The sequence below is a fragment of the Bombina bombina genome, chromosome 8, assembly GCF_027579735.1.
Source record: "Bombina bombina isolate aBomBom1 chromosome 8, aBomBom1.pri, whole genome shotgun sequence".
Taxonomy (NCBI): domain Eukaryota; kingdom Metazoa; phylum Chordata; class Amphibia; order Anura; family Bombinatoridae; genus Bombina; species Bombina bombina.
Window position 1 is genome coordinate 145097801 of NC_069506.1, and position 24340 is coordinate 145122140.

Sequence of the window (24340 nt, forward strand, 5' to 3'; positions counted from 1 at the left end):
AAAGAATTATCTCAATGCTACATTTAAGAAAAGTGGGTGCTTCCAACTTTTTGGCAACAGTATGGGGAAGGCCCTTTTCTGTTCCAGCATGACTGTGCACAAAGTGACGTCCATGAAGACATGGTTTAATGTGGAAGAAATTGGTTTGCCAAAATAATACAAGATAGCAGTTCTTGCAGGCATACAACATGTCCTAGTATCTTAAGGCATTACCAGCAGTATATTAGTATTTCTCCAGTCCACGCCTCAGTATGGTGTATTTGAATCTACAAACATTGTGTAAGATTTTTTTTCTCACCCTTTTATCATCTTATTTTTGATCAAAAGAATGGAAAGCAAATGTCTTGAGAGACCTTGAATTCTGACATAACCTTGGTTTGGAATTCTGGAATTGGACATAGAACCTAAAATATTTACTCAGGTTCACTAGGCATAAATTAGAATTGAACATGTATTCAATAAATAGTGATTTAAATCAAAAGTAAATGGGTTGAATATAAATGCTCAAAGTTGCAAAACTGATATAGTTAATCAATTTGCCAAAAGCTGAACTCAACAACACTTAATGCACTTCAGGAGAAAATTACTGTTTTTCACAATGGAACACAGCCAGACAGAACAGAGAACTGTATTTAAAGCTTGAAATGAAGAGACAGTGATTTGGAGAATGATAAATCACAAGCTGTGTCTACAGTTTAACAAGTGGACCCTGCCCCCCCACTAGCATTCAAATTACAGTGTGGGCTGATAAGGGGCTGTGAATTTGTCCAACCTGGACAGGAAGAAAAGATGCCCTGGAAACTGAGATGGCAGCTTTTCTACCTGGCAGGAGGCACAGTTTTGATGGCCTATGTTTCGTATCCTGATCCCTCTTAAAGGGAACTTCTTCAATGGTGAGTGCTACACAAGGGAGCCAAGATACTCTATGTCTGGTACCTGAGCTTTTGATCGTTCACTAAATGAGGCTTATCCTCGCTTTTGGTGTTAACAAGGGGGTGACAGGATCTCTTTATGGTACAGAGGACCCTAAAAGGATATAAGTAGACCTCATCTTGAGTATTGTGTGTAGTTCTGGAGGTCATATCTTCAGAACAATTTAAACAAACTTGAATCTGTGCAAAGGAGGACTACCAAAATGGTACATGGTCTAAAAAATAAAAACGTACCTGGAGAGGCTCAATGGCCTAAATATGTATAGCTTGGAGGAGAGAAGGGAAAGAGGTGATATGATAGCAACTTTCAAGTACTGTATATTAAAAGACTTAGTAAAACTGAAGCTGTGAGTTTTTTACATAAAAAGGAAAATCCAAGAACAAGGGTTCATGATCTCCAGCTTAAGGGTAGTATATTCAGGAGTAATTTAAGGAAGCACTTCTTGTAGAGGTTTATTCCATGAATCAATCACCCTTTCTGTAAGGAAGTGGTAATGACAAACACTGTGGTGGACTTTAAAAATTGCCTGGGATAAGCATAAGGATATCCTACGAACTAGATAAGTTTATACTTTTAGGACATATCGGGTAGGCTTGCTGGGCCTATGGCTCTTATCTGCCGTCAAAATCTATCTTTCTATGTTAGTAGAGAGGTCATTTATACCTTAAGATGCTCAAGAAAAAGAACTTGAAAGGGGATTCCACTTTTTCATGAGTATTGCACTGTAAAACAGGGAGCACCTACATTTTACATGTTTGGGTGACTTGTACTGTAAAATAGGGGGCACCTACATTTTACATGTTTGGGTGACTTGTACTGTAAAATAGGGGGCACCTACATTTTACATGTTTGGGTGACTTGTCTGCTACAAAAAAAAAAAAAAAAAAAAAAAAAAAAGAGAGGATGATTTTATAGGGGGGGGGGGGTGATTGATATTTTAGGTTATGTGAGGGATATGGAGTAATATGCATTTCCCACTGGAGTACAACTGGATCTTTTTTGTGGAGTTTGTGAGCCTTTGCACTCTCTCAGTCATAATATTATACATGAATTAAGCAGGGTTGAAATATAGGACTGATGATATTTTGTAATTGCTTTTTTGAGTGGTTTTGTGAATGCCAAGAGGCCCTTTCATTACCCTTTTTTGCATTATGTTCCTTCCTCCCTCTCATTCCCTTTTTTCTCTATCTTCTTCTGTAACTATTAGTTCTACACCAAGTTCTTCCAGTTTATATATGGTTATTTTCCTTCTCTTCTGGACATTCTACTTTTGTGACTTTACTATAAAACAGCATGTCTAGAAACAAATAATCTAAAGCATGGACCAGTTTTAGGCAGATTTATCTATGTAACATATGGATCGTTATTCTACCAAGTGTACTTTGTATGTTGGAATATTGGATGGTTACAACCAGTGTTCCCTCTAAGGACAGTTTTTGTGAGCTTCCCAGCAGTGAAACAGTTGATAAGGGAACCACACCTTGCAGTCTGTATTGTGCAGTGTTTGTTAATTGCTCTAATTGACTGTTACACTGCTGGGCTGCTCACAAACTGTCCTTAGAGGGAACATTGGTTACAACTGTTTTGTATACTAGTCTGATAATTTCAATAAAAAATGTATATTTTTGTCATAATCCACATTTTATTAACGTAATTAAAATATTACAAAGGCATCATACTTTGGAGACACAGCTCCTGCTATACATCAGCTAGGGATTATGATTTTTTTTTTTTTAAATAATTACAGCAAGAAAAGAAAAAGATAATATAAACATACAATAATTCTTGGTCATTCCAAAAAGAAGGAATCAATAATAATAACAGGGATGACAAAGCACAAAATATCCATTAAAGATCCCAGTAGAGAACATCACTGCTAAATGGTCAAGTTAATATAAAGTGTGCTATCATAAGTAGAAAAGAATATATACTAAACTAAGGAGTTAAAATTATTTATGTTTTAGAGTTTTACAATACTGTTCCCATGTGACATAATTGCCAAGGTATCCATTTTGTGGTTTTTCATAAAATAATATTCTTCAGTGTCTAATACCTTAGATATCCACACAGTGGCGGCTGGTGAATTTTTGGGATGGGGGTGCACAAGACCCTGCCCCTATTGGAAAGCCACGACCCTTTGGAAAACCACACCCCCTTTTTAAAAACCACGCCCCTTTTAACAAGCCACACCCATTTTAAAAGCCACACCCCTTTGTGAAAGTCACACCCATAAAATGGCCCCACCCATTTGAACCAGCAGTGTTTTTGGTCATCGTCTTCTTGAAATATCCAGGCCCGGCCTGGGGGTAACTTCAACTGAAGTTTGTGACTGATTCCTCAACATTATTCTCAAGTATCTGCTGATATTGAGTGGAATCCATGAGACCCTCAACAATATTCCCAGTAGTACAGGTCTTTGGAGGTGGTCTGTGGGCTGTTTTTGACCGTTCTTATCATCCTTTGCCTATCCGATATTTTACTTGGCCTGCCACTTCTGGCCTTAACAAGAAATGTGCCTGTGGTCTTCCATATCCTCACCATGCTGACTATGTTCCTCACAGTGGACACTGACATCTTAAATCTATGCAATAGCTTTTTGTAGCCTTCCTCTAAACCATGATGTTGAACAATCTTTGTTTTTAGGTCATTTGAGAGTTGTTTTGTGGTCCCCATGTTGCCACTCTTCAGAGGAGAGTCATAGAGAACAACTTGCAATTGGCCACCTTAAAACCTTTTCTCATGATTGGATACACCTGTCCTGTCTATGAAGTTTAAGGCTTAATGGGCTCACCAAACCAATTTTGTCTTCCAATTAATCAGTGCTAGGTAGTTACAGGTATTCAAATCAACAAAATAACAAGGGTGCACAAATGTATGCACCTGTCTAATTTTGTTTTGATGCATATTGCACATTTTCTGTTAATCCAATAAACCTTATATCACTACTGAATTTTTACTGTGTCCTTCATTTATTTGATAGATCAAAATGAAATTACTGATCTAAACAGCCAATTATTTATAACTGAAAATCATGGAAATTGTCAGAGGTGCCTAAACTTTTGCATACAACTGTATATGATTTCATGCACTCAAACTGTATTAAAGTAATGAACTCAGATATGAAATATATTTTCATGAAATGTAACATCAATTATATATAAATACTATGCTCCAATACAGCTCACAGGCAGGATATCTAAAAAATATACAAAGGGAACATTTGTTAAAGTTTAAGCTTCAAAAGATTCTTTACTTCAACGCTTAATGAGATTAGATCTCTACAAACAAGATGACCATGTTACCTCTCTGGGGTGACAGAGAAACAATTCTGTACTTTACTTCAGATATGCTCAATCTTCAGGAAAGTAAGTAATTATCCCTTGTATGATATACAAATGATGAGACTAACAATACTTTTGAAGGTCTGAATCCACATATACGTCTGGAAAGGTTTTCTAGCTCAGAATCGATCCAAGCATATAGAAGACAAAATTTCATATGAAATGACTTGTACCTAATTTCCATATAGTTTTATATACTCCTATACTTTATTAAGGAATGACTTCAAATATGGATTATATTTATATCAAAGTGGGATAATAAGGAAATATAAATATTGTTACAATAAATTAATCACTACAGAATTCTAATTAAATTCAATGTAATATCAGAATATGAAATGATTACTCAATTGATTTCAAATAGTTAATACTATAGTATAGCTGATTATTAGTATCATACTAAGTATTAAATTACAATCCTTTTAAGTCTCCCAATATTTAATGAATCATCGCGTTCATCATGTCCTCGAAGTGAAAGCTCAAATGCGCCGGAAAATAGAATACAATTCATAATTTGGGAAAGAACATAACGATTTGTGGTTACTTGATGTTAGTGTTTTTTAACATTCAAACAATATGCACTGACAAGTTGTTGGCGAATATCAATCCTTCATAGCAAATTAAACTCTAATGGGGAGTATAAATGTGATTAGTAGCAATTATTTATATTTTTGGAGTTAAATGTGATAAATCGGCGACACCATAACTCACCCAACTTGAATCACCACTTTGTTTTTCAAACAGGAGACAATAAAAAGAAGATCCTGTTTGCAAAATGACTATTAAGTTAATCTCTTAAGATATTATCAGTAGGAAGTATATATATATATATATATATATATATATATATATATTTATAATATTTAATATTATGACCATGTCTAATATTTAAATTAATATACAAGAATCCATACTCTTCAGTATACCCATGTCTAGTGTTAAAATATACATGCTCAGTTAAATTATATAATAACATATGTATTAACCAAATGATTAATCAAGATTCAAAGCTGCGAAATAATAAGTATCTTGAATGTACATTTATGAAAATATATTCCTGGATTTAAAGAACCTTCCACTTTATAGAGAAATAAAACCACATCTCAATTATTGTTGCCCTAGCCCCCAGTGTTCGATATTAGGCAATGCAGCCAAAGGCCATGGCAACATTAAGATAAATACACCAACATTTTACTTTCTACAAAAGAAGATTATTTCCATTACACTAGTGCTTAATAATTAACTTCAAAGGTAAAGATTAAAACAGAATGTTGATAACTCAAGTACAATTTTTGTAAATTAAGTCAATCCGCTTGTCTTTTTTTGAGGCAAATAAATCAATAACATTTTCGGTGAATGTAGGCATGTCATTGATCAATTGTTTTTCAATTGTGAGCATGGCTAGAGCAGTCAGTCTTTCCTCAGTCATGGTGCTCCTTAGAAATGTCTTAACTCGTTTTAAAGTTGAGAAACATCTCTCAGCCTCAGCAGTTGTCACGGGAATAGTCGAAATAATTTGCAACAGTTTGTAGGTCTCCGAAAAAGTACTGTCCAAGTTATTTTCTATTACAAACTGTAGAAGACTGATGGCACCATTCATATTTCGGAAATCTGGTCTTCTGTAAATTACTCCTAGTTCCGTTTTCAGGCGATCTTTCTGTAATATGTCATAAACCGCTGATGTTTGTTCAAGAAGCTGATTTGGAAAATTCTTCTCGTAATCTGCAAATTTTTCAGCTTGGAGGAGAGAAACAGCCGAGTAGTGAGTTATAAAAGAAAATCTATCTTTTACTTGATTCGTGATAACATCGCAGTCTGAGTAATGTGAATATTTTCTCTCTTCCTTTTCCTTGATGTTTCCTCTGTTTCTGATATCGTCACTGTGTCCATTCTTTTCCTTTCGTTTTCCATTGTCTGCTGGAAAGTGTTAACATGTTTTCGAATAAGTGCCGCGTCTGTTAGTGTTTTCTGAAGTTGGTTGTATAACACATCTACATGTGGCATAATATTGTGAAAAACTGAAAGCCAAAACACAAATACCGAGTCTTGTAACATACGCCGAATAGCCCCAGCTTGATTTATTGCTATTTCTTTTTTCGATGTTGACTCTATTTTTTCCATACATTCAATTAACTGTTCCCTGTTTTCAAACACTGTATTGACGGTTCGACTCTTGAAATTCCACCTGGTGGCTGAACCATGAGGTATCCTTCTTCGAACAGTTTCATCTAGAATAGCTATCCGTTGTGGCGAGTTACTAAAAAAGTTAGTAATGTCACTTAGGTTAGAAAAAAATACTCGAACTTGTTGATTCTGACTGCTTGCTTGGCTGACAATCAAATTGAGTTGATGTGCGTAGCAATGCACAAAATGTGCATTCTTGTAGGTACGTTTAATTATAGCCTGAACACCTGCATGCTGACCACTCCGTCGTAACTCTGGGATATCAATTTTTCGGGGTTGTCTATAACTTTTTCCAAAGTATTTTGGATACATGTAGCTATAGATTCTGCATCATGTCCAGCTGGATTAGTGAATTCCCAGAATCTCTCAACCGGTTGACCGTTACCTATAATGTATCGAAAAACAACAACCAATTGGAAGGCAGATGAAACATTAGTAGTTTCATCTGCTATCACTGCTACAAAACTTGCTTTTGAGATTTCCTTTTTTATTTGGTTCTGGCAAACAGTAAGCATACAGTCTAATAAATCGTTTTGAATTTCTTTTGACGTTCCTTTAAAAACAGTGGCACTAGCGAGATGTTCTTTTAGAGATGCATCAAGTTCTGCTGAGAAGTTTATAAGACCTCTGAAAATGCCTGGATTTAATGAATCCTCACGTTCGTCATGTCCTCGAAGTGCAAGTTCAAATGCGCCGCAAAATAAAATACAATTAATTATTTTCGAAAGAACATAACGATTTTTCGTTACTTGCTCATTATGTTTTTTAATATTTAAACGATATGCACTGTCAAGTTGTTGTCGAATATCAACCCTTCCTAGCAAATTAAACTCTAATGTGGAGTTTAAATGTGATTGTGAACAATTATGTTTATTTATTTTTTTATTTAAATGTGATAAATCAGCGACACCATAACTCACCCAGCTTGATTCACCACTTTGTTTTGCAAACAGGAGACAATAAAAACAAAAGAGTCTGTTAGATAATTCACAGCCACAAATCCATGGATATTTATCATATACCTCGGGTTTGAATTCTCTTTTGAAATCTCTAGTTTTACATTTTGTCAACACTTTGAGACAAGTAGTTTTGCTGTTATAATATATATATATAACCTTTAGACAAGTAGTATTGGTGTTATAAAATATAAAACTTGACTTAATAGGCAAGTAGTTTCGCGGTTGCTATCAAATATATAACTTGTAGGTAATTAGCTTTGCAGCTGTTATAAATTATACAACTTGTAGGTAAATAGCTGTGAAGCTGTTATAAAATTTATAATTGTTTTAAAAACTCTGAGACTCTCTGCAATCTGCTAATAATTCTAAACTAAAATAGTGTTTTTTTAACTAGTATAATTACAGCAGGCAGCAGCCGTGACAGCCGTCAACGGGCAAGGTCAATTACAGTCTAAAACTAGTAGGCAATTAGTTTTGCGTTTGTTCTAAAATATATAACTTGTAGGAGTGTAGGTAAGTAGCTGTTAAGCTGTTATAAAATATATAATTGTTTTAAAAACTCTGAGACTCTCTGCAATCTGCTAATAATTCTAAACTAAAATAGTGTTTTAACTTTTAACTAGTATAATTAATTTACAGCAGGCAGCAGCCGTGACAGCCGTCAACGGGCAAGGTCAACTACAGTCTAAAACTAGTAGGCAAGTAGTTTTGCGGTTGTTCTAAAATATATAACTTGTAGGAGTGTAGGTAAGTAGCTGTGAAGCTGTTATAAAATATATAATTGTTTTAAAAACTCTGAGACTCTCTGCAATCTGCTAATAATTCTAAACTAAAATAGTGTTTTAACTAGTATAATTACAGCAGGCAGCAGCCGTGACAGCCGTCAACGGGCAAGGTCAACTACAGTCTAAAACTAGTAGGCAAGTAGTTTTGCGTTTGTTCTAAAATATATAACTTGTAGGAGCGTAGGTAAGTAGCTGTTAAGCTGTTATAAAATATATAATTGTTTTAAAAACTCTGAGACTCTCTGCAATCTGCTAATAATTCTAAACTAAAATAGTGTTTTAACTAGTATAATTACAGCAGGCAGCAGCCGTGACAGCCGTCAACGGGCAAGGTCAACTACAGTCTAAAACTAGTAGGCAAGTAGTTTTGCGGTTGTTCTAAAATATATAACTTGTAGGACTGTAGGTAAGTAGCTGTGAAGCTGTTATAAAATATATAATTGTTAATTTTAAAAACTCTGAGACTCTCTGCAATCTGCTAATAATTCTAAACTAAAATAGTGTTTTTAACTTTTAACTAGTATAATTAATTTACAGCAGGCAGCAGCCGTGACAGCCGTCAACGGGCAAGGTCAAGTTAAACTACAGTCTAAAACTAGTAGGCAAGTAGTTTTGCGGTTGTTCTGAAATATATAACTTGAAAGACTGTAGGTAAGTAGCTGTGAAGCTGTTATAAAATATATAATTGTTTTAAAAACTCTGAGACTCTCTGAAATCTGCTAATAATTCTAAATTAAAATAGTGTTTTTAACTTTTAACTAGTATAATTAATTTACAGCAGGCAGCAGCCGTGACAGCCGTCAACGGGCAAGGTCAAGTTAAACTACAGTCTAAAACTAGTAGGCAAGTAGTTTTGCGGTTGTAGGTAAGTAGCTGTGAAGCTGTTTTAAAATATATAATTGTTTTAAAAACTCTGAGACTCTCTGCAATCTGCTAATAATTCTAAACTAAAATAGTGTTTTTTTAACTAGTATAATTACAGCAGGCAGCAGCCGTGACAGCCGTCAACGGGCAAGGTCAACTACAGTCTAAAACTAGTAAGAGTTTTGTGGTTGTTCTCAAATATATAATTATATATAATAACTTGTGGTAATATAACTAATATAATTAAAATTTATATTTAATTGTACAGTTATGTTAATATAGCAGCACAGCACAGGCAGCAGTTAACTGCTTTTTAGAGAAAAAAAAACTTTTAAATTTTTTGGCAAAACTTGCAATTTGCTAATTAATAAAAAGTAAACTGACACTGTCTGACAGACTGACGCACTCTGTCTGACAAAATTATCAGGGGACAGGGCCCCAGCCCAGGCAAGAACTAACTAAGATAGAAGCCTCTCTCAGAAAATTTAATTATAATTAATAATTATTCAGCAGGTTTTTTTAAAAAAAATTCTGCCCAACTCCAAGACAAGTACAACTAAGTCAGTTAATGTTGTTTTTGTTGCTCCGGTTCAGTCAGCCTCCACTCCCTGCTCTGACCCTCTCTAGTAGGCAAGCCGGCTCTAGCTCTTCTAAATATATATTACAGACTCAGACACAAAGTCAGTGCTAAGTAACACTGCTAATGCAAACAAATGCTTATGCGTTTTAAAACTTGTTCAACAGAGACTGTCACAGTTGAGCTCAGTCACTCCTCTCCGCTCAACAGCAAACTCAGCAATGAATTTTTCGCGCCGTTGATGCGGGGGAGGAGGCTGAGCCATGGTGACGTAACGGCATCGTCGCGTGCAGCCTATCAGCGAGCTGCAAGTTGCAACAAGTGCCACAGGCTGAACTACTGAGTCGGAACTGACAGTCGGAACACTCTCGCCGTGATGACGTATACGGCATCGTGGCGTGCAGCCTATCAGAACACAGGCTGAACATGTCCCTCCCCACTTTCGCACAGTTCAGTGTGTGCGATCAGGGATTGATATAGAAGCATTTGAGGCTGGCCCAGATGCCTGCAGTGAACACATAGACATCACTGACAGGCATCATAGGGCTCTAACCGCACGTGCGATAGAAATAAAAAAAACACACACAACATTTTTTTGGGCTTATATTTTAAAGAATACATAAGAAATAGATTTTTGGGGGTTAAAAATAAAATATAATTTTGCCAATAGGAGGCTATTGGAAAAATTATATTTTATGATTTTTTTGGAAGTTAAAAAAAATATATATATAATTTTTCCAATAGGGGGCTATTGGAAAAATTATATTTTATTCCCATATTTTTTTTTTCTCTCAACATCTGACAGGGAGGCACGTGCGGGAGTGCACACATGGAGGAGCCTCCACTGTATCCACATAGAGTGTGAAGACACAGAGGGACAATTACAGTGTTTAGCTATCAAACATGAAATACTATTCGAGATAATTCAAAAATGTTTGAGACTTGGTTTGTATTGGATATTGGGTGGTTTATTTAATAACCAAGTTAGGGGATCTAGTGTACACTTTATATTTAAAATATGTTCTATTTCTGCTATGACAGATATCACTCTCAGTAGCTTAGAGAGGGGAAACAGAGGCTTGGAACTTAGTAGTATTTCCTGGCAATCATCTGTATCGCTCTTTTTACCCTCTTCCCCCAAACAAATTACGTAACTGATTCTCATTATATGTGAAATCTTGGTATGCATATGATATTGTCATTATACCTTTCCAAGAGTCATCAAGGTAATGAACGACAAGGTACAAAGGTCCCATCACCATAAATGCCCTTGGCACATCATTGAAGCATCATATGTGAAGCATTTCTGTATTTCATGTATTCTTTTCCATGTTGCCCATATGTTTTTAAAACTTTTTTGTGAATAAAAGATTAATTTGTACCAAAAATGGCTTTTTTAATCCATGTATCCTAGCAATTATTACCTGGGACAATGCATAAAACAACAAAGAAAGCCCCATTGCATTCAACACTTCATCTAATAGATAGTTCCTTGACAGCTTTTCAATGAAGTGTCTAATGACAAACATTAAAGTTACCTTAAATAAAAAATAAACTGATTAATTACCATTCCCCCCTTTATGTCTGTACATGACGGACCAATCACAAAGGGCCTAGAACTATAAACCATGGCGTCACCCATGCATATTACACAGGTGGTGATGTCACCACTGATATTACAGCTTTGACAACAGCCATGCACTCTGTGTTGTGCTTAGCAGGACCAGGGTGAGACAACAAGAAGAAAATTGTTTGTGTACATCTACTGAACATGCCCTACTGAGTGCACATGCATGGAGACAAGTGCTTGTGCACAGGCAAATGCACATACATTACGTTATTGTCCTGTGAATCATGATGGAAAAAAAATGCCCTAAAACACGGAGTTTCAGGAAGCTACAGTTAGAAAGAGGTAATAGTTTTAATTACTTGTACTGTACAAAATATAAATATCATAGCTAAGAATTATTTATATATATATATATATATATATATATATATATATATATATATATATATATATATATATATATATATATATATATATATATATATACACACACACACACATATACACACACAATCCCCTATTGTGGTTATTTTAAACTTCAGTATCATCTAGCCCTGCAAAAGGTACCTAAGGATTAGAGTACATGAGTCCTGTAAAGACCATAGTATCTCCACCACTGAATGAGAATAAGTTGACATTAAGATTCAGATTTCTAAAATAATTTATTTTTGAATATTAACTAATTAAAAAGGGGGAAATTACATGTCCCTATATCGGCTTGGTGGAGGGCTGCAGGTTATCAAGGCTAAAATAACAACATAAGAAAGAAATTACCTTGTATGTTGGCCAAAATTTCTCTTTAAGGTTCTTAAAGATGTCTTCATCTCCATCCAGTAGACTTAAACCTAAAATTGAACATCATTAATAAGAAAATTATACTTAAAAAAAAAAAAAAAAAAAAAAGATATCTAAGAACTAAAAAAGTTGAGTTTAAAAAAAAAAAAAAAAAAAAAAAAAAAAAAAAAAAATCAGTGCGGACAACACCATATTACATCAAATATAAAAAACAAAACAGACAAACAGTTATTAGTATTAAAGCACTATTTAAATACCTGTGTAAAAAGCACTGATTGTGATTGGAGCAGCCATCAATTGATCACACGCCACCTTTTTGATTACATTCTTAGCAGCGGATCCTGGGAAGGTTCTTTCTATGAACCGGAGCCAGAAGAAGTTGAAGTTGGCGTGAAAGCAGAACCCAACAATTCCTACTTTAGCAGTCTGTTTAAAATCAATAGGCTCGTCGGATCCCTTTGTGAGTTTCTGTTGCACAATATCAGCAGAAGCAAAGAGTGAGCCATAAATGGTCACGTTGGTCGCCCATGGATATCTTTTAGTGAACTGTATTAGTGCACGCATTGTGTGTAGAAAATATAAAGTACAAAAAGAAGCTGCCGATGAAAAGATGACGTTTCAAATATATTTTGTTCTTCAATAAAACATAAAAACGAGGTGTTAAAAAATAAATAAAACAAGGTGGAATGGACACTATTGTCTTTAAGTCGAAAAAATATTTTTTGTTTCTTAATTTTGATACCAAGCTTTTTTGTTTTTGTTTTGGCAATATGTCTGAAAATTACTATGAAAACGGGGCCTGCGAGTAATTTAAAAAAATAATGGAATTTAAAAACATACAGTAAAAAAGATGAGGTAATAAAGAGAAAGAAAATAATGTAAACATCTAAAATTGTAAAATCTTCACAATGTTGCCTTTGTTTTCCACAAATACACTTGCTTCAATCCTAAAACAGAGAAATAAAAAGACAAAATGTTAGATAAACTGACAGTACAAGGAAATGTTAAAGCGACAGTCTACTTGATTTTTTATTGTTGAAAAAGATAATGCCCTTATTACCCATTCCCCTTCTTTGCATAACCAATATTGTTATATTAATATACTTTATAACCTGTTTCTAAGGGGCCCATTTATCAAGCTCCGGATGGAGCTTGAGGGCCCGTGTTCCATAACCCTGTCCGCCTGCTCTGAGCAGGTGGACAGACATCGCCATAATTCAACCCGATCGAGTACGATCGGGTTGATTGACACCTCCCTGCTGGCGGCCGATTGGCTGCGAATCTGCAGGGGGCGGCGTTGCACCAGCAGCTTACAAGAGCTGCTGGTGCAATGCTGAATACGGAGAGCGTATTGCTCTCCGCCGTATTCAGCGAGGTCTGGCGGACCTGATCCGCCCTGTCTGATCAGGTCCGCCAGACCTTTGATAAATATCCCCCTAAGCCTCTGTAGGCCGCATCTTATATGAGTGCTTTTATAATATATATTTTTTAGCTTTTTACAATTTTGCTCTACAGCCAGACAGTGCTCGTTCATGTGTGCCATTTAGATAACATTGTACTCACTCCCGTGGAGAAGGAGAATGGGTTCACAAGAACCAGCACTAATTGGCTAAAATGCAAGATTGTAAAAACGTATAAAAAACAAAAACAAAAAATACACTGAGATAAGGGGCAGTCTTCAGTGCTTAGATGCAGATAACTATAAAAGGAAAAAAAAGTGTTTTAATGTAACAGTGTTGGTTATGCAAAACTGGGGAATGGGTAATAAAGGGATTATCTATCTTTTTAAAACAATAACAAAATTTCAAGTAGACTGTCCCTTTAAAATAAACCAAAAATATATATTGCCAAAAGAACTATATAATGAAATCCAATTTTAATCTGTATTTTTCCACACAAAATCCAATTTTAATTGTAATATATTAAAGGGACAGCCTACACCAGAATTTTTATTGTTTAAAAAGATAGATAATCCCTTTGTTACCCATTCCCCAGTTTTGCACAACCAACACAGTTATAATAATATATGTTTTACCTGTGTGATTACCTTGTATCTAAGCCTCTGCAGACTGCCCCCTTATTTCAGTTCTTTTGACAGACTTGCATTTTAGCTAATCAGCGAAGACTCCTAGGTAACTCCACGTGCGTGAGAACAATGTTATCCATATGGCACACATGAACTAACGCCCTCTAGTAAGTGTCAAATGTCAAAATGCATTCAGATTAGAGGCAGCCTTTAAGGGTTTAGAAATTAGCATATGAGTCTACCTGGGTTTAGCTTTCAACTAAGAATACCAAGAGAACAAAAGCAAAATTGATGATAAAAGTAAATTGGAAAGTTGTTTAAAATTGCATACCCTATCTGAATAATGAAAGTTTAAATTTTGACTAGACTGTCCCTTTAAACTAATCTGCTTCTGCATTTTCTAACATTGAACTGAACAAGTAAACCTTTCGTATGATATTGACGCACAAAAATATAAAAAGGCAATGTAAATTAAGCATAATGTAGGACGAAGAATCATTAAATACACCATGCTACATTTAGCCAGCAAGCGCTACCCAGGTTCTAAACAAAAAATGGGCTGGCTCCTAAGCGTACATTCCAGCTTTTCAAATAAAGATACCAAGACAACGAAGAATTGATAATAGAAGTTAATTAGAAAATTGAATGCTCTTTCTGAATCATGAAAGGAAAAACAATTGTGTTTCATATCCCTTTAACTACAACAACAAGCATGCACAGATAGCCTCACATCTTTGGGCAGTTTACCAACAATAGGACACAGAGGGTTAACCCTAAAAAGTACTATGGGAGCCAATAGTGTGCCCAGAGAGTGGGACAATGTATGATCAAGAAGATGCTGTGTAAGGTTAGAGCTAGAGGTACTAACCGTCCCGCTCTTAATCAGTCCCTGAATCCAGATATATATCCCAGATCTTTCTCATAATCTTCTAGACTCCTCCCTCTCAAACTTGTAATCTCTGCCCATTCCATCTTGATTTCCTCTACCTCAGCATGTCCCATTATACAACGGGTCCCTGTCTCTCTGCAAATGATGGCTGGAGACGGCAATCAGAAGCAGCAAGCAGTGCCAGTCACTGAGGCAGAGAAGAATACCCAGTGCTGCCTGTCTGCTTTGCGATTGCAGCTCTTACACTGTCCCCAGGACTATAGATTTTGCTGCAAGTGCCTGCTCCCTGTGGAAATTGGACAAGGGAGGAAAGTTTTCACAGCAGTCTGGTAATTGCTTGACTGGCAGTGACCAGCGATTACCAGAACACAAGGAAAAATAAAAAATCAGGTAAAAAAGTAAACAATTTTTAGTTGCCTTGAGAGTACCACGTATGTCTAAAACTCAAATGTATTTAATAGTTTACAATCAGGACTATCAAGGCCCGTACCCCCCAACTGTCCCTATTTTCGTAGGACAGTCCCGATTTTAGGGGTCTGTACCCCTGTCCCGGGTTGCTAGCCATCTGTCCCGATTTGCCCCAGGCATTTAAAAAAAAATAATAATTTTTTTTTTTAATTCTATTGGGCCCTTACTCAGAAGCAGCTGGCTTTGCTCTCACAGGGTTAGATACCTGTTAGATTCCCTGTGGAAAAGGAATGGTGTGTGGGTTAAGCAGGAGTAAGGAGGCTGTATACACTCTGACCACGGGTAATGCATGGTGACCTCTCTAACCTACCTCTGGTAGTGATGATGTCTAACTGGTGATAATACTAGCATGCCTTCAGTTTTATACAATGAGCAGTGCTAATACCTGGGTAACGAACAGTGGCAGCCTCAGACTGCCAGCTAATGTGCTTGCCAACCCCAGGACCCCATACAATGAATTACAGATACCCATATAGGATGTAGTGTGTGTGTCTATCTGTATCCATAACTGTGTGTGTGTGTATGTGTATCTGTATGCATGTATAAGTGTATGCTATGTAGTGTGTGTGTATCTGCATGTGTAAGTGTATGCTATGTAGTGTGTGCGTATCTGCATGTGTAAGTGTATGCTATGTAGTGTGTGTGTGTGTGTGTGTGTGTATCTGCATGTGTAAGTGTATGCTATGTAGTGTGCTACTGTGCATTTTTGCTGACTGTAAAGGCCAGAATCTAGAATATTAATGGGGAATGCAGAGAGCAGTTTTAAAGAATTTATTATTAAATGTCCAATTAAGATACAAATATTTAGCAATGTCTTTGCAAAGGCTAATTAAATACAGAGCTCACCTAGCCATACCAGTGGTTTGAGCTTGTGCTTGATTTGCTGCATAAGAGTATTAAAATATATGACTTTATTTAGAATTTTATTTATATTACTTTGGTCTTATGATTTTTAAGCCCCGCCCACCACATTTAAATTTTTTTGCCGCGGGGGTGGGGGTGGGTCGGGGGGTCCCTCTTTTGAATTTTGAAATGTTGGGAGGTATGAAGGCCTAGTCAAGGCCAGCTCTGCTTAAACCACATTTTACAAAACAATCACACCTAAAGAAGAGTTAATATTAAATATTGCTGCAATGTATTAAAAAGGATTGCAGTAATATAATGAAAGTGTATATGCCCCCCCCCCCCTAAAAAAAAAGTGTCCATGAATTAGTTAGACAAAACGTGGCAACACTGGCTGGGGCTGAGAGGACCGTTATTGGACTTTTGTCTGATACATTTCTTCTCTTTACCATGTACATCAGCAAAAGGTTAAAAATAAAGTCAGTTATTTAATTACAGCATGCTTTAGCTTGGCACATGGTTTATGATAGCACATACAGTATATGAAACAGTTTTAATGTAAATAGATTGTGCGCATGAAAAATGTTAATGTTTGAATGTGCATTATAGAATTTTTTCTTTAAGCACCAACATCAAATGCACCTTTAAATATTCTCCATTGAGGAGCCAACCTTCACTAAGACAAGACGCACACCTATTGAGCTCCCGATATATTTACTATTTTTAGGGGATCTATTGCCTATTTTCCCCACTTCTCACTCTACCTACGTGGAAGCTCTATCAATTACTACTATTAGGAAGCAGTACGGTACTTTTCGTCCTATCTCTTGGAACTTTGAACTCTCTAACCCTCTCAGGCCTAGGATGGACAACGACGCTGCAGCCTCCATTCTGAGCCAGATGCATGAGCTGTTAGATCGCTATGGCGAGGCTCTTGGTAACACACCGGCTGATTTTTGCAAGCCTTACGCTAGATGTGCTAACTATCTTCCCACCTCGACGGCTCATGTGAGGGAATCTGAATGCACAAAGAGCACATTAGAACAGGGGCAACCGCCATCTTCTTTTCCAAAACCGACACCTATTTGCTTACAAGGCATGGTCGTGGGGGCCAGGAGGCTCACTCGGCTGGATGCCAGCGGTGAATTGTTGTCCGCTGTTGAACCGGATGATCCCCTAGCAGCTGCGCCCCTTGATGCCTCCAGAGAACCGTCACTGACAAACGCGCAAAAGAGCAGCTGCAGTTGGATACAGACGCAGGGACCGCACCAGACATTCAAATCCCTGCCGGCATTTTGGGACTTGCTGGAGAGGTATGAACAGCACAACACGCTTAATACCGTGTCAGTTGTACTCAGAACCTATGCACTGTGTATACGCTGGGAGTTTCCACATCGGATAGACAATGTAAGTTGGTGCGCATTAAGGGGCCTCACACTACAAACCTGAGAAGGGGCATCGGATAATCTGTAGTTCCCTATGATTATGCTAGCAGCTCTTGGTCTGCAGCATTTATGGCACCCACTTTGAAACTGAACAATCTCTCGCACACTAACTAGTGGGACTGCTTATTGTGCTTACACTCTCGGCTGGACCCCTGCAGCAGTAAAATATTCTGGGACAGATATGTTTATATTTTTCAGGACTGTTTTACAGTTGAGCCTGCTCTGGGGCATAACACGCAATAGTTGCCGAGGAAACAGCCACCATATATATGTGTTCTTTGCTTATTTGTGATGCACCTTTTTATCTAGGTTCCGGCAACTAAGTGATCCTATGCAAGAGCCCTGTAGCTGGAATCTGCATACTACTAACATAATCAGTTTTCATTAACGGATTTTGCCACATCTGTTTTCTTGTTCACAGTATGTACTATTACAAATCAGTTCTGCTATCCCATATATACCTTATTTTGGCACAATACCTATGCTCATTTTGGACTGGCTATATATGTAATGTTCTAAAGTTAAAGCATAAGGTTTAGTTATAGGTCTGCTCTAATGTATTCTGCTCTCTTATCTCTATATTGCATATTATGGTCATTGTTTGTGTTATGCCTGTTTATTACAGTTTTGTGTTAGAGGGTACCTAGTAGGGATTTTTTTTTATTTATTTTTTTATTAGACATATGCTAACTGGATGTTACACATTTCCATATGTTTGCAAACACTCATTTTCCATTTTTCTCCCTTTAGACATATGATCCCCTGGTGCTCATTTATTAATCTGGATCTAATTTTGACCCCCAATGTAGTTGTTTAAGTGACCATTTTTATATCCTGCTTTATAAGGTAATTGACATATGCAGTTACTTCTAGACTTCACACAGAGCCTAATTTCTATAACTGTTAGTTTTCAGGGCATGTACTCTGAGATCATTTCTACTATACACTGTCAGTTTTCTTACATAGCCCTGACGGTTGAATTATGGTGTGAGGAAGTCCCTACTTTACAATTTTAGACATGCCAGACAGGGTGTCAAATTCTAGCATTAAATTTAAGCTATATCATAACATAGGCTGTTATAATTCCCTTTCCCTTGGTGTCAATCATATAAAACCTTCTAATCCTGGATGGTGGGCCCACATCCGGGAGTTGGGGTATTTAAGTTCTCAGGGACAAGTTATTCAATGGTTTATATTGCTTTTATACTCACCTATTTCTCTTTTGTTATAAACTCATATGGCCTGTTCAATGCCTTACCCCTTAGCACCAAATAGTCATTAACTATATTGGGTACTGCTATCGGTATTTTACTCACCTTACTTGCCTAATGGAGGAGCACTATGGTTATTATATATCCAGGTTTAGCAAATAGAGCACTATACTATCAGCATCCTACTCTTAAAAATTAGAATTTGTATAGTTGGATGACTAGCATGTCTCACCTAATTTAAATCACTTTGTAAAATGAACACAGATTGGCATGTTGGACAGCTACAGGAGAACTCTGATGCTATAAAAGTTATCTCAACTGCACTTCCCTACAGGTACAGTTATTCGGCACAATCGGAAGACAATCAGAAGTTTTATCTATTTGCCATAAGCAAAATACCACCTCCTACCCTCCCACCCCACATAATAATCCTTCCCTAGCAGAAGGTCTAAATACGCGGTTTATCTCGCTTGTACCGCACCTAATTTACCTTTTTCTCTAGCAAAATCTTGCAGTATAACAATATTTTTAGTTTCATCTCTCCTATTAGTTCTGCAAGGTGGTCTAATATATAGTTATATTCATACAATCTTATACTGTTAATTCTATTCTTTCCATTTTTGTACATATAACAAGTGTTCACTCCCTGTTTACCATATCTTCTTTATAATTAACAGTTGCAGTATATTGAAAATGTAAAATTCGAGGGAAATGCAACGAGAGCTGTGAGTGGGCTCTCCTACTCTAAATAGCCTTCTGTCAATGTTATTTTCTCTTTTATGTAACGAGGCCCAAGAGTGGCCTTTTATCTTGGTAGAGAAGGCTTAGGTTATCATGGGCATCTATAAATTGTATATTCACGTTACACAATTGATATAACCAACCTTAGATTCTGTATCTCATTATGGACTCTATACAACATATCTTGTTATTGCTACTCTCTGCATGTAATTGTGTAAGACTTTAATGGCTTATCTGTATGCCGAAACTTTCCTTCAATAAAAAATATTTAAAAAAAAAAAAAAAAAATATTCTCCATTGATTTTCAAACATGGCATTCTATGGTTTGCTAGAGACTCATTGCTTCACCCATTTTAGGGTGGATACAAATCAATGATTTTTTTTTGATTTAAAGAAAATGCTTTTTGTGCAAAAATCTATCTAAATATAGTTTCTACTAAAGATACATTTTAATCTAAAGGTTATTCATCCTGAAATATAGATTAGTTTAAATTAATCATATAGCAAGATGCTGTATTGTTCATGCAATGTAATGTTTAATTTGTTTGCTATATTAATTCCATTCACAATGTCATACTCTCCCAGAGGTTTCTGTCAGATTATTTTGGGCATTTTTTCTATCTTGAAGATATTATCACATATTATTGTTTTTTTTAATTCTCAAAACTGAGTTTGTGTCTGCAGAAAAAAAACATGCCCCTTCTTCCCAGCAAACATATGATAAAATAAACACACAGGAGATAGACTTTAAAAGGACATAATCATGAAATAAAACTTTTGGGTTTCAGATAGAGCATACAATTTTCAGATTCACTTGAATTATCAAATGTGCTTCATTCTCTTGCTATCCTTTGTTGAAGGATAGCAATGCTCTGCTGGGGCCTAGCTGAATACAGTGGGTGAGACAGTGACAAGCAGCTAGCTCACAGTAGTGTACTGTATTGCTTTTGAGTCTACCTATGCAGGCTTTTTAACAATGGATACCAAGAGAGTGAAGCAAATTAGTTAAGAGAAGTAAATTGGAAAATTGTTAAAAATTACATGTTCTTCTTACTGAATCATGAAAGTTTAATTTTGACTTTACTGTCTCTTTAATGCCATTGCTCCCCTGCAAATCCATGTACACAGGCCAACCCTTTACGAAGTTTCAAGAAGCTCAGTGAACAGCAGATTGATTGAAGTGGAATAGATCTGCACAAGGACCTAAGGGTGAGGAGGGAGGGGCAAGCATTACAAATAAAATATGTTATTGTTTTAGTTAAATAAAACTATTTAAATTGTTAAAGGTAATCATTACTTTTCTCCTTTCAATCAAGTACAGCGGAAAAGTTGATCAAATATGAATGATTAACCTATTAAACTGGAGATAGTTCACCTCCCAATAACTTAATTCATTTCAATGATCTATATCTATGCATATCTAATGATATATAACCAAACCAGTAATGGTCTGATATAACCATAAATTAATCCCCAAAAAAGTTATTATTCTAAAAATTCAAACCATGGATTTTAATTGGCCTTACTCACTAGTGATTTAAATCAAATCCACCCTGACCCATATTATATATTGTAATCTGAATTATAACATTAGAATACTGTAATTGTGTTGGGGATTATAGTTTTGCATATCAACATGGCGCATTATTCACCATTACAAGAAAATGTGCCATATACATACAAAAGCTACTGTCATACATTTATAGAATTTCATTTTTATTGCTTTCAGAAATGTGTTCTGGTGCCCTCTAGTGGTGTATTCTTAGTACTTATGTTTCTAAAATGTAAATGGGTATTTGTATATTGTAATATAGATCTAATATTTTTAGATTACAGTAGTTGATACTGTATTTTGATTTAAAGGACATATTTCAGAAAGAAAATGCTCTTATGTGTTAAACAATTGTATCCTTGATTGTATACAACAATGTGTTAAAGAGGTTAAATATATAGTTTCAAATCAGCTTCAGAGAAGCTGTGCAATACTGGGAGCTAGCTGAACACATCTTTAGAGCCAATGAAAAGGAGGTATATATGTGCAGCCGCCAATCACCACCTAGTTCTCAGTAGTGAATTGCTACACCTGAGCCTACTTAGGTATGCTTTTCACCAACAGAATAAATTAAATTTGATAATAGAATTAAATGACTACTAAACTTGACATTTCAAGAATGAATAAAATATTTCATTATTGCAAGTGAAACATGATTGCAAAATACATTCAGAATTTATTTTGCTGCCTTTTGTTGTAAAATCAATCAGAGTGCTATGTCCCTTTAATAGAGCAGTCTTACAGAAGCAGTGCACACAGGGCATAGCCCTCACAGCAGCACTCTGAGCGTGAAAAAGGGGGACAGTGACCCCACAAGGAGGAGTCAAAAGCTCTTGGGACCAGAGGCAGCAAGAGTAACAGCAAAGCAAGATTAATATGTGTGAGGCTGGGGGAAGATACAGCCATATAACTAATAGTTTTTGCTGGCGTAAACTTGCTAGCAAGAAACAGTAGATAAGGGATTTTTGTCATTTACAAAATAAACTTTGCACATAACGTTGAACAAAAAATAAATAAATCACAAAAGCACATTTTTATTTATTTATTAGTATTATTAATTATAATAATATTGTTTTCTTCTTTTTACAGTTGATTTTTTATTTTACTTGAAACAATTTCATTTCATTTACAAACCAGTAAACTATTAAAAGCAATTTTTTTTTAAAACAAGTTTTAATTGTTTTCAAAAGTGCAAACATTACACTGAAATCGGGTATCAATTGGTAACATAATAGCTATGAAAATCAATTTTATATAATTGAAAAACATAAATTATGCTTACCAGATAATTTCCTTTCCATCTGTATGAGGAGAGTCCACGACTTCATTCCTTACTTGTGGGAATACAGAACCTGGCCACCAGGAGGAGGCAAAGACTCCCCAGCCAAAGGCTTAAATACCTCCCCCCACTCCCCTCATCCCCCAGTCATTCTGCCGAGGGAACAAGGAACAGTAGGAGAAATATCAGGGTATAAAAGGTGCCAGAAGAACAAAAACAAATTATTTAGGTCCACACAATGGAGAAAACGGGCCGGGGCAGTGGACTCTCCTCATACAGATAGAAAAGGAAATTATCAGGTAAGCATAATTTATGTTTTCCATCTTAATATGATGAGATTCCACGGCTTCATTCCTTACTTGTGGGAAACATATACCCACGCCCTAGAGGACACTGAATGAAAATGGGAGGGAGAAAAAAAAAAAAAGGAAGCGGACTATATTCTGAGGGCACCACAGCCTGCAAAACCTTTCTCCCAAAAGCTGCTTTAGCTGAAGCAAAATCCTCAAATTTGTAAAACTTTGAAAAAGTATGTAAGGAGGACCAGGTAGCCACCCTACAAATCTGCTCCATAGAGGCCTCATTCTTGAAGGCCCAAGATGAAGCCACAGCTCTAGTTGAATGAGTTGTAATCCTCTGAGGAGGCGTATGTCCCGCTGTCTCATATGCTAAGCGGATAATGCTCCTCAACCAAAAAGATAGGGAAGTGGAAGAAGCCTTCTGTCCTCTGCGCTTCCCAGAATAGACAACAAACAATGCCAAAGTCTGTCTAAAATCCTTCGTAGCCTGAAGATAGAACTTCAAAGCCCGAACCACATCCAAATTATGAAATAATCGTTCCTTTGAAGAAGAAGGATTGGACACAAGGAAGGAACCACGATCTCCTAATTGATGTTGCGATCAGACACAACCTTAGGGAGAAAACCTAACCTAGTGCGAAGAATAGCCTTATCAGCATGAAAAGCTAGGTAAGGAGGCTCACATTGCAAGGCCGCCATCTCGGACTCTCTGAGCGCCGAAGCAATAGCCAATAGAAAAAGAACCTTCCAAGACAGTAACTTAATGTCAACCTAATGCATGGGCTCAAACAGAGCTCTCTGCAAAACCTTAAAGGGACAATGAACCCAATTTTTTTCGCGATTCAGATAGAGCATGAAATTTTAAGCAACTTTCTAATGTACTCTTATAAATTTTTCATCGTTCTCTTGCTATCTTTATTTGAAAAAGAAGGCATCTAAGCTAAAGAGCCACACAATTTTTGGTTCAGAAACTTAGACAGCACGTGTTTATTTTTGGGTGAATTTATCCACCAATCAGCAAAAACAACCCAGGTTGTTCACCAAAAATGGGCCGGCATCTAAACTTACATTCTTGCTTTTCAAATATAGATACCAAGAGAATGAAGAAAAATTGATAATAGGAGTAAATTAGAAAGTTGCTTAAAATTGCATGCATTATCTGAATCACGAAAGAAAAACTTTGGGTTCAGTGTCCCTTTAAGAACCAAAATGTAAACTCCAAAGAGGAGCGGAATGTCTAAAAACAGGCCTGATTCTAGACAGAGCCTGAACAAAAGACTGAATATCAGGAAGCTCAGCAAACCTCTTATGTATTAACACACACAGAGCCGAAATCTGTCCCTTTAAGGAATTAACAGCAAGTCCCTTCTCCAAACCGTCCTGGAGAAAGGAAAGAATCCTGGATACCCTGACCTTATGCCAGGGGGGGGGGGGAATCCACGTTCTTCACACCAGAATAAGTAGGTCCTCCCCACCTTATGATAGATGTGACCGGCTTTCTAGCTTGAATGAGAGTATCAATCAAAAATCTCTCTTGGCTAGGACTAAGCGATCAATCTCCACGCAGTCAGCCTCAGAG

General features: G+C 36.4%; 1 protein-coding gene across 2 annotated transcripts in view; it reads right to left on the reverse strand.

Annotated features, from left to right (window-relative positions):
• Nucleotides 1-24340, reverse strand: part of MPV17L (MPV17 mitochondrial inner membrane protein like) — a 59837-nt gene that overhangs the window by 17099 nt on the left and 18398 nt on the right. Inside the window, exons 2-4 of one of the 2 annotated variants that reach the window (XM_053690627.1) lie at nucleotides 20686-20834; nucleotides 12266-12955; nucleotides 11988-12058 (exon numbers count right to left, since the gene is read on the reverse strand). In XM_053690627.1, coding sequence (XP_053546602.1) covers nucleotides 11988-12058; nucleotides 12266-12572 — 378 coding nt within the window. In that variant the 5' untranslated portion in view covers nucleotides 12573-12955; nucleotides 20686-20834. The remainder of the gene's footprint in view (nucleotides 1-11987; nucleotides 12059-12265; nucleotides 12956-20685; nucleotides 20835-24340) is intronic. The other variant, XM_053690626.1, reaches the window with a different exon arrangement.